This window comes from Hemitrygon akajei, chromosome 23 (assembly GCF_048418815.1).
Source record: "Hemitrygon akajei chromosome 23, sHemAka1.3, whole genome shotgun sequence".
NCBI lineage: Eukaryota > Metazoa > Chordata > Chondrichthyes > Myliobatiformes > Dasyatidae > Hemitrygon > Hemitrygon akajei.
In genome coordinates, this window is record NC_133146.1 from 6,500,989 (window position 1) to 6,513,152 (window position 12,164).

Genomic DNA, 12,164 nt, shown 5'->3' on the forward strand with positions numbered 1-12,164 from the left:
GTGTGAAGGGAATAGGTGTGAGGATGTAGGCCATTTTGAATGTGGGCAGCATAAGTTAGAAAAGACTCCAAGTAGAACCCATTTACTACACAGATAGACTGAGGCAGTGCTGCTTTTGTGAAGAGACATCAAGCAGTTACAGACTCACAGCCCTGATTTTAAACAAGAAATATAGCACAGGAATATGCCATTTGGCTCAACAAGCCTACGCAGTACATAATCTGTATGTCTCAGCTCAGTCATAAAGTCACAGAGTAATACAACATGGAAAGAGGCTACTTAGACCATACCCCGCTAAATCTTTCCTGTCCCTGGACCTGTCTCAATCACTTCTTCGGGCTCATTGCATATATTGGGTGCCATGCATAGTGGTTAACAGTTAGTACAGTTCAGGGTGTTTCACAGTTCAATTCTGGCACCATTCTGTACTGAGTCTCCGTGTGTCCTCCCAATGGAATGCGTGACTGCTCCAGTTTCCTCCCACAGTCCAAAGACATACCACATCGGTCACTAGTCATTGCAAATTGTAAATTGTCCCGTGATTAGGTTAGGGTTTAATCACGTTTGTGAAGTTGCTGGGGTGGCATGGCTCAAAGGGCCTACTCCACACTGTATCACTACACAAAAGAGTAAAAAGATACATTCACCACCCTCTGAGTGAATACATATGTTGCCTCTCAGGCATCTTTTAACCTTTCCCCTCTTAACCTAATCATATGCCCTCTAGTTTTTTTTTATATTCCCTATCCCTATGAACAGGACTGTGTGCATTCACGCAATCAATGCCCCTCATGATTTTATGTATATTTATAATGTCACTCCGCAGTCTCTTAAGCTCCAAAGAATAGAGTGCTGCCTGCCCAACTTCACCCTCTAACTCAGGCCCTCAAATTCTGGCAGTATTCTCATTTTTTTCCCAATTTAATGATTTCTTTCCTGTAACAGAATAATCAAAACTGTACACAATACAGCCTCACTAATGTCTTGTACAACTGACAAAAACAGTAGAAGTTTTTCCTCTCCCACTGTATTTATACACCCAGTGGCCACTTTATTAGGTACAGCCATACCCCTGCTATCTAATCAGCCAATCTTGTGGCAGCAACTCAATGTATAAAAGCAAGCAGACCTGGTCAAGAGATTCTGTTGTTGTTGAGACCAACAGGGAAGAAATGTGATCTAAGTGACTTTGACCATGGAATAGTTGTTGGTGCCAGATGGGGTGGTTTGAGTATCTCAGAAACTGCTGATCTCCTGGGAACATTTTTCACCATCTCTAGAGTTCACAGAGAAAGTTGCAAAAAAATCAAAAAAATTCCCACTGAACAGTAGTTCTGTGGGCAAAAATGCTTTGTTAATGGCAGGTCAGAGGAGAATGGCCAGACTAGTTCAAGCTGACAGGAAAGCAACAGCAACTCAGGAATTACAACAGTGATGTGTGGAAGAGCATCACTGAATGCACATTAAAGTGGATGGGCTACACCAGCAGAAGACCACATACAGGTGATATTTAATGAAGTGGCCACTGAGTGCACAGTCATCTGGTTTCTGAACTATTTCATTCAGCTATTTCCAGTAGAAGCAAGTTCATATTCTAATAATCCATGAGTAAAAGTCATATCCTTATTTTTGTACTGAGCTTACCAGTTAATGTCTATTATTTTGCTGTTGATTTATTTAAAGAAACACACAATCAAATACACAATGCAAAGAATTGCTATTTGGCAAAAGATGCTCCCTACTGGTAGTTTTCTTCTACTAAGTGAATCCACTTTAAAAAAAGCTCATTTTACATTAAGGGTCAAGATTCACTGTGTCAGACACTACTAGTTCAAGGAAGAAAGAGGAAAATAAGTTTAATCAAGAAGTAGCAGTATATAGACTGTATACTTAATATAGTTAAAATGAAGAAAAAAAATCAACTTCCTGGATTTGATCAAAGTACAAATTATGGAATCTGAACTCCAAATAGTCAGATTATTTCAAAATGATCATGTTGCAGATGTCTTTAAAATGAAAAGAAGGATTTTACCTAATGTCAGCTATTTAGAATGTTTCAAATGCCTCTGGTAATTCTAAAAAAGTTGTTGATTTTTCTCTATGGGATCACTATTATCTTGCTTGCAGATTTCAAGTTAATACATGAACAGCTTGCTGCAACACTTTTCAAGGGTTGAGTAGCCTGCCACCCCTTCTTGAATATCAACATGGTCACCCGATAGTTGATCTTCCATGACAACTAAATGGATTACAGCCCCAGAGAGGCATAATGTGTGAGTTGTAAAAGAAAACTAGATTTAAATACAGGAAACTAAGTAACCTGTTGACACAAATTGCAATTAATTACGTTGTAGGAAAATGCAAGCAACACATTATTAACTGAGCCCCCTTATGAGGAACCTGGCTCTGAACAATTTCTGATGCCAGCGTGATATGAAATCCTGCACAGCTAGAATGAGAAATGGCAAGATTAAGAACATTTGTGAAACACAGCTTTTGATAACACCTTTTCCCATTCCCTAGTTGTGCCCTCCGGCTGGTAAATTGGCCTGTTTACCAGCAACACTGTGGAAGCAGCAGCCAAATAAAAGTATGTTTGCCAATTATCTCCTCACCTGCCACTGCATGAATTTGCTAGGGCGTGAAACAAACCTTTGGAAGCACACCAAAATAGTGTTTTTTGATTAAAGTGGGCTTTGTTTGTAATTGTATCAGTTATCACCCATCAAATATAAGGTACCAAGCATGTTAATTTAATTACATCATTAGGTGTTAATTTGGCTTCCAGTCTGACTCATATCTCCCTCCGTCTCAATCCTTAGCAAAGTTAATGTTTAATTCATTGTAGTTTTGAATTTAATTACTTTCCATCAAAATGAGCTAACATTGCGTCTCTTAAATTGAGAGTAGTATTTGCAAACTCTGTGTTCCTTATGGACTTCTAAGTTGGATTAACCTAATGTATTGCTAAACACTGACCTTCTGTGTAAGATCACTGGCTTCATTGATGTATCGATCCCTCTCCTTTTCCAGGTGGAAAATTATTTTCCTCTGCTTCTGTGCTTCAAGGTTATAGTTTTGAATTTCTTGATCCAGGACCTTTTTAGACTGTTCATGAAGCTTGACCAAGTTCATCTGTTTCTCAGTAGCACCTACTGCCTTCAAAACATTCTATGGAAAAGAAAAGTATATTGAAATTTTGTTCCACATTCTTTTTACAATGGGTCGATGATATAACTAGCTCTAACTTGACCAAACTTTAGACCTCACCTAAAATTCTACAAGAGGTAAAAATGATATCAATGTGAAATACACAGCTTTCTGAAATTTAGAGAAGTGAATCTTCCCAGAACTTCTCCAGATCCTGAAAATGAATTTTAAAAATTCAACCTGCCTAAAATGGATGCAATGAATAATACAGCAAACTAGTCCATTCTCAGCTGATTAATTCATGATAAATATTTTGAAGTTTATATGCACTTACGATAATTTTCCCTATTATTTTGTTATACCACCTTCATAACAAAACCAAGACTAAAAAAAACTTGTCAGCAGCTAATCTTGAAGACAAAAATAGAAATTGACATAGCAAAGCAATTGACTATATGCAGTTATATAAAAAAATCTTATGTCTGTGCGTATTCTTGTCAGCTTGTTTCATCATAAATTCCTTTTCTCGTATTTATATGGTAAAATGTCAATACTAATATATCATACCATAACTAAGTCTTCTTACTCACGAAGTTATTGCAATGTCACCACTGGCAAGTTGGTATAATTAAATGACAATGAGCTTACTGACAGAGATTTCATTATAAAAATTGACAGAACTTTAGAATATATATATATATAGAAGGTACTCTAAAATGGGAGTTAAATTACATTTCTGTGTTCTGTTGTGTCGATCCCCAATTCATAGCCCAACCTTAAGACATATTTTAATGTCAATTCTGCATAAGCAATGACAATGAAAATTGTCATTTTATATATCTTTCACCGGTGTGCATTTTATCCCAATGTTTTCATAACAGATGGCAATGTCCATGATTATAATAAAAAAACATACAAAATGCTGAAGGAACTCTGCAGGTAAGGCAGCATCTATAGATGGGAATAAACAGTTGACGTTTTCGGCTGAGACCCTTCATCAGGACAGGAAAAGAAGGGGATAGAAGTCAGAGTAAGAAGGTGGGGAGAGGAAGAAGTACAAAGTGGCAGGTGATAGGTGAAACCATGAAGGGTGAGGGGTGAAGCAAAGAGCTGGGAAGTTGATTGGTGTAAGAGACAAAGGGCTGGAGAAGGGGTAATCTAATAGGAGAGGACAGAAGACGATAGAAGAAAGGAAAGGGGGAGAAGCACCAGAGGGAGGGGATAAGCAAGTAAAGACATAAGATGAGAGAGGGAAAGCAAACAAGAATGGAGGATGGTGAAGGGGGGGGGGGTCAGACAATTACCAAAGGTTCAAGAAATTGATGTTTGTGCCATCAGGTTGGAGGCTACCCAGACAGAATATAAGAATATAAGGTATTGCTTCTCCGGCCTGAGTATGGCCTCATCCTGGCAGCAGAAAAGGCCATGGACTGATATATTGGAATGAGAACGGGAAGTAGAATTGAAATGGGTAGCCATCGGGAAATCCCACTTTTTGTGGCGGAAGGAGCGAAGGTGCTTGATGAAGTGATCTCCCAGTCTACATCAGGGTTTATAATCATTGCAATGGAAGTTTACCTTCCCAATAGTAATGCCAACATATTCTTTCACTAATTTGCAACACGTGCAGAACTGATGCTAGATTTTCTAATTACTTACAGCATCACCTGGCAGGCACGTCAGTGAATTAAAGAGTTTTTTCTTTGAATTGTATTTATCATGCTACATATGATAGAGTTGTTCAGAGCCTTTGTAGATTTAATTAAATTAAAATCTGATTTTGAAATTGACTCAAAACTGTAGACCAAGAAACCACAAACCACTGGGAAGAAAATTTTTAACTCTATTCTTCAGTAAATTCAATGAGTTTTCCTAGTAGGAAAGATAAAAACCTCATGATGGGGCAGGAATGAAAGGAATAGAGACTATGTTTGTAGGAAGTGATCCCAAGACACAAAAAGTGTACAGGGTATATTTGGCTTTAGTCACTAATATGCCAGTTGTATGCCAAAAGTAAATATAGGGACTCACAACAGTTAACCGATGTTCTAGAAACTGTTTCAGGGCTTAAAACAAAAGATGAGTTTCTATCGCAGAGTGTGTGAATATCAATGAGATTTGCAGGAAGATATTTGAATTGTCTTCCACAACCTTCCTGCACATGCAGAAAAGTAGTTTTCCTTCATATCACAGGTCTTTAATGCATGGTTATGCAATATACTGTGGCAAGAAGATTAGTCAAACTAGGGTACAGAAAATAATCAAGTTAAAAAAATACGCATATAGAAGTACAAGACTTCCATAATTCTAAAAACCAAGCAATGAGCCTCCCCACCATGGAAATCTGGGTGGCTTCTTCCAACTTTTCTAATCCTATTAATCTGAAAATTTTAAGATCCATTTTTGAGTATCCGTTATGGACTTCTGACAAGTCAACAATGCACAAATGACGTCAGTTCTTCAAGCCTACATATTTAAGTTAATTATATATGTAATGGCAGGATATGTTACATTTGCTAAATTGTAAGGACCATGATAAAGATCCATAACATGACACTGGTAAATGAAGACTGTTCACTTTGTCCCAATAGCTACTTCACAGTAAGGGCAGATATTGATGATGAAATTTACCATTGTCTTCACAGTGTCAGAATACGCTGTGGTCATCTGTGGACACTTCAAACCTGAAACCAAGCTCATGGCCTCCTGCGCAAAGAAAGATTCCTCCCCTCCCATATACTTATGAGACATACACTACATATAGCAGGCACTACAAAGTACTGGATAGATAGCATCAATGATATTTCCTCAAAAACTTCCAACTCCACTGACAGGAAAAGTGAACTAATGTTAGCATCCTTTCCAACACTAATATCCCCAGAATGAGAATCTTAATTACATTTGGTCAGCTTTAGTGAACAACCACTGCTATTTACATGCCTGACATCAGACTCTGTCAGGCCTCACACCTAACAGAATAGAAGTGGAAGTCGTTCTCAACCATGTGGGATTGCTGAAGGGGAAGAGGGGGAAGAGAAGGAAGCGAAGGAAGAGGAGGAAGGAGTTTTTACAGATGCACTTAAGGCTTTGCCAAACTATTCATCAGAATAAATTTCACTGCTTTGTTCTCTGTATACCCATGACTGTGTTGCTACCCACAGCTCCAATCTGCTGATTAAATTTGCTGACGACACTACACTGATTGGCCTAATCTCAAAGTCATCACCATGACACAGTGGTGTCAAGAAAACAACCTCTCCCTTGACATCACAAAAACAAAGAAGCTGGTTGTGGACTACAGGAGGAATGGAGACAGGCCAAACATCACCAAGGATCTCACGTGGTCTGTATACACCAGATGTGTGGTGAAAAAAAACGCACAACAGCACCTCTTTCACTTCAAACGGTTGAAGAAGTTTGGTATGGCTCTCCAAATTCTAAGAACTTTCTATATGGACACAACTGAGAGCATCCTGACAGGCTACATCATTGCCTGGTATGGGAACTGTACTTCCCTCAGTCGCAGGACTCTGCAGAGAGTGCTACAGACAGCCCAGCGCATCTGTAGATGTGAACTTCCCACTATTCGGGATATCTACAAAGGCAGGTGTGTAAAAAGGGCCCGAAGGATCACTGGGGACGAAACGGTACCGCAGCATAAAAGCCAGGACCAACAGGCTCCAGGACAGCTTCCTCCACCAAGCCATCAGACTGATTAATTCATTCTGACACAACTGTATTTATATGTTATATTGACTATCCTGATGTACATAATATTTATTATAAATTACTATAATTGCACATTTGAACAAAAACATTGCATAAGGATTTTTATGCCTCATATACTTGAAGGAGGTAAGTAATAAAGTCAATTCAATTTAATTCAATTCATGAAGTCATAGAACACTACAACATAGATACAGGCCCTTCAGCCCATCTATCCTATGCCAAATTATCATGCTAACTGACCCCATTGACCTGTATCTGCAGCATAGCCCTTCAAACCCCTCCCATCCATGTATTTATCTAAATTTCTGTTAAATCTTGAAATCAAACCCACATCCACCATTTCCACACTCTCATCACCCTCTGAATGAAGAAGTTCTGTCTCATGTTCCCTCTAAGTTTTCACCTTTCACCCTTAATTCATGACCTGTAGTTCTGGTCTCACCTAACCTCAGTGGAAAAAGCATGCTTATACTTACCCCAACTATACCCTTTACAATTCTGTATATCACATAGGAGTATGTAGCAAATTCACCAGTTATGCATCCTCATGCAGGAATTGCTGAATGGCCACTGGAGTTCAATAGTTGAACCACACTTTCCTTTTAATGGAAGCTATATACAGTAACTTTATATTACAACATCAAAGGCCATGATAACACGAAGTACACAGGCCAATAATGACTTTGTTACAAGCAAATACAATGGTGATATTGTTAGTGATTTCCATCCAGAAGTGAAAATGAACCTCTACGTCATCTGAATTAGCTTTGGTGTAACAAACACAAAATGCTGGACAAACTCAGCAGGTCAGGCAGCATCAACGGAAATGAATAAACAGTCCAGTTTTCAGATTGAGAACCTTCATCAGGATTAGGAAGGAAGGGAAAGAAGCCAGAATAGAAATAAGGGAAGAGGAAGGAGGATAAGCTAGAAAGTGATAGGTGAAGCCAGGTGGGTTGTGGGTGGGGGGGGAGGAGGGATGACATAAGAAACAAGAAGGTGACAGACAGAAAATGTAAAGGATTAGAGAAGATGGAATCTAATGGGGAGGAAAGGAGGCTATGGGAGAAAGGGAAGAAGGGGGGGCACCAGGAGAAAGGGAAATAAATTACCAGAAGGAGAAATCAATATTCATACCATCAGGTTAGAGGCCACACAGATAGAATATGAAGTGCTGCTCCTCCAACTTGAGAGTGACCTCATCAAGGCAATAGAGACCAATATGTCAGAATGAGAATGGGGACTGAAATTAAAATTATTGGCCATAGGGAAATCCTGCATTTTGCGATGGAGCCAAAGTGCTCAACAAAGTTCTCTCTTAGCCTCGGTCAGCTCTCACCAACGCAGAGGAGGCCGCATCAGGAGCACCAGTTCTGGTGCTCTATTTTATAAAATGATAATAATTCAATTATAAAATGCCTCTGTCATTTAGAAAAGGGGACTGAAGCAAACTCAGACACATGGAAAACAGGTTATTCATTCCTTCATGCCTGTGCTGTCATTTAATCTGATCAAGATTAAACATTCAAATTGAGAACCCCGATCGGTTAAATAATTATCTTGTAATAATTGCTAACTTTATAAATATGCATGCATGGGTTTTGACAGTCAAGATATTTTGAGCTTCAATAAACCATCAGAGAAAATTAAGTGTCAATCTAATGTCTATCTGCAACTGGTAAAAAATAATCTATAAATTATTTTGCAATTTCAGATATTTTATAACTTTAATAGTGGCACTTCTCACAATCCTCACCTTATTCAAAATGTCTCGTTCTCTAACCAGCTCATCAACTGCTTTCTTATCAAGCTCAACCTGTTTTTTGGTAGACTCCAGCTCTGAAGAGGAAATGGCAAAAAAAAAGAGGCTTTGTTATATCACTTTCAATCTATGAAAAGAATCAAAGATCCTATATAGAGCAGATTCCGGTTATTTAGGCCACTGGTGAATCAGTGGTAGCTGCTTATTTGGGACAACTCTTGAAGAACATAAGATAATTAAGAAAATAAACGGGATTCCCTTTATTTATTTGGGACACAATGCCACTTAAGTGGAGCAGGAAACTGTTGATGAACAGCTTCTAACCAGCACTGGTCGCATGCCCTTGTGTGGCCATTAAGCATTACACTGTGTTTTGAGTGATCAGTTTTAAAATAGTGTCAGTTTTCAAAAAGCACAACGTCTGTCACTGATAGTTGGCAAGAAATAAGCAGTAAGACAATTCAGAACTGCTTTCCTTACTATGGTTTCAAGCATTCAGGCTTGGAGATGCCACAAATGGCCGGGAGAGAAAATGAAATGATTACACTACTTCAAAAGGTTAGGAAATACAAAGAATTTGAAGGTATTGGCAATTATCTTGAATGTTACAATGAATTGAAGATTTGGAGGATACCTTGTATGAAGGCAGTCTAATATCTGCCTGCAGTGATTTTGTTCATTTATAGTCAAAAGAATGCAACGCAGATGAATTACTCCATCGATAAGTATTGGAAACTAATACAGTTTTATAATACTATAGTAGTTAGGTAGTGTTCTTATTTGTTTTGTATTTCATTTAAGTCTATAATTTGTTACTCTATTTATATTTTCGATACCTTTTAACTATTTCCATGAAACTTTGGCTAATTGGGGTAGCCACTTAATTGGAACAAAATATATTGTTCCAAATGTGTCCCAATTAACCAGAAGTCACTGTAGTTTGAAAATTACAGTACTGTACAAAATTCAGGCACATCTATATAGCTAGGGTTCTGATATGGATCTCCATTTGTGTATTGAGAGTGAGAAGGGGGCAGGGAGAGGGGAATCATGGTCAGAAAAGGGGTAGGGAATGGGAAGCGAGTGGGAAACACCAGAGAGACATTTTGTAATGATCAATAAGCTGACTGAAAAGTATATAAAGGCTTTGCTTTTGGAGGACACACCACAATCAATAATGCACTAATAATGTCTCCTTGCATGAATACGAATTGCCAAGATCTGAGAATAACTGAACCTAGCTTTGCCCACATCCTTTGCTCCTGCAAGTCTTAGGCATCCTAGAGGTGTGTGTGTGTGTGCGTGTGTGCGTGCGTGCGTGCGTGCGTGCGTGTGTGCGTGCGCCCAAGACTTTTGCACAGTACTATATGTCTCTTACTGAAAATGTTGCTAGTATCTTTACCCATGTAGGGTTAAGATTCTAAATTGTAACCACACACACTGTATTTACCAAATCACAACTCCAGTCGTCATTTGGTTAAAGCACCCTGCATTAATTTTAAGCTCATTTCTCTGAATGTTTTCTACCTGACAGCCACTAGATCTTAATTCAGTAGACAACTCTGGGGAAAATTTGGAAATAAAGATAGAAATGTGTGAGTTATCACTGACATGACTATAAAGGAAACGCAGAAAGGTGCAAGTTATTTTTCTAAACAATAAAACTATTTTCCACCTTCAGTTATTCCCTCCTATCCCATTTCTAACAATGGGGATACAATATGTACAGGTACATCTACAGATTTTATTTTAAGCTATGAGTAAGTCATCAAAACAGCCTTGGAAACTCAAACTGTAGCAACACACAAAGGAGCTGGAGGAACTCAGTGGATCAGGCTTAATCTATAGAGGAAAATGTACAGTTGACATTCTGGATCAAGACCCTTCCCGGTCCCAATGAAGGGACTTGTCCAAAAAAATCGGCAGTCCATGTCCCTGCACCTATGCTGCCTGACCCAATGAGTTCTGCCAGCTTCTTTGTACGTTTCTCCAGATTTCCAGCATCTATAGTCGCCTGTGTCTTCACCTCTTCCTGCATTGCTTCACTACCCATCAAAATAGTTGTTTATATATTGCACAATATTCTGGCATCATCTTCATCTCTGTTCAATCAAACTCACCAGAGGAATATCTATTCTTTAGTACAGAAATATTTTTCTGAGTAACTGACAATCCCTGCCAAATCAGAGGCACTTTTAAAGGCTAAGGACATCAGAAATAGAAACAAAAGCAGAATTTTGGCACCTAAAGCCTGTTCAGTCATTTAATACTCATGGATGAATGCCTAACTGAAATCATGCTCCTATCCAATATCCACATTTCTTGATTCACTTGGTGTCAAAAGACATTTCAGTCTCAGCCATCAATATGTTCTCTGACTAACCATCTAAAATACTCGCAACACACACAAACTGCTGGAGTAACTCAGCAGGCCATGCAGTATAATCAATATTTCAGGCCAAGACCCTTCGGCAGGGACTCTGTCAGAAGGGTCATCAACTCTGAGTAAACAAAAATTCCTCTCAGGTATAATTGACTGATTCCATATCCTTAGAATTGTTTCTGAGTTCTGGATTGATAAGGAATAATGACATTTACCCTGTCAATCCTAAAGCAAAGCCTCCTAGATTTACATATTACCTCTTATTTAAGGTGGTGGGTGTACATCTCTAACAAAGGAGGTGTAAGGCACTCCTTCCCTCTGTTAGCCTGCAAGTCACCATTGGGCAAGGTGTAGCACATGCTTAGCTCCTGACCAATCATGTAAAGCCATGGGAGCAGGTGGTGAATGGTCATATGAGCAACTGGTGCATATCACATGTCCTGGTTATGCAACCAGTGTCACCAGGCATCAGTCTCTGAAGAGTATTAATAATGGCTGGGGTCACTGATCTTGTAAAGACAGAAGAAGGAAATGGCAAACCACTTCTTTGCCAAAGAACAATCACAGTCAAGACTATGATCGCCCACATCATATGACACAGTTCATAACGATAATGACCTCTTATTTATTACAATTCTACTTTATTCAATCTGTTTAGCATCAAGTTCCTGAGCATCAACATCCAGAGTCTAACATATTGATGAAATCATGAAGACACACCAGCAGCTCTACAGCAATAGGAGTTTGAGGAGATTAGATGTTACCAAAAACTCTTGCAAATTTCTACAGATGTACAATGGAGAGAATTCTAATCAACCCTCGAATGGAGGCTTTGGTACATAAGATCACAAGAGGCTGCAGAGGACTGTAAACTCAGCCAGTTCCAATACAAGCACAATCCTCCCCATTGTCACGGCATCTTCGAGAGGTGGTGCCTCATGAAGGATCCTCAATTTTGGGACATGCTCCCTTCTCATTACTACTCTCAAGGAGGAGGTATGGAAGTCTTAAGACTCACACTGAATAACTGAGAACAGCTTTTTACCCTCTGCCATCAGATTTCTGAACAGTTTGAGAGCCCATGAACACTACCTTGTTATGCCGCCTTTTATACGATTTATTTATTTTTGTCTTTGCTAA

At 38.9% G+C, this 12,164-nt stretch overlaps 1 protein-coding gene across 1 annotated transcript in view; it reads right to left on the bottom strand.

Annotated features, from left to right (window-relative positions):
- Positions 1-12,164, bottom strand: part of cfap58 (cilia and flagella associated protein 58) — a 272,272-nt gene that overhangs the window by 201,894 nt on the left and 58,214 nt on the right. The window contains exons 8-9 of the mRNA XM_073026872.1: positions 8,636-8,718; positions 2,980-3,171 (exon numbers count right to left, since the gene is read on the bottom strand). Of these exons, the coding sequence (XP_072882973.1) occupies positions 2,980-3,171; positions 8,636-8,718 (275 nt within the window). The remainder of the gene's footprint in view (positions 1-2,979; positions 3,172-8,635; positions 8,719-12,164) is intronic.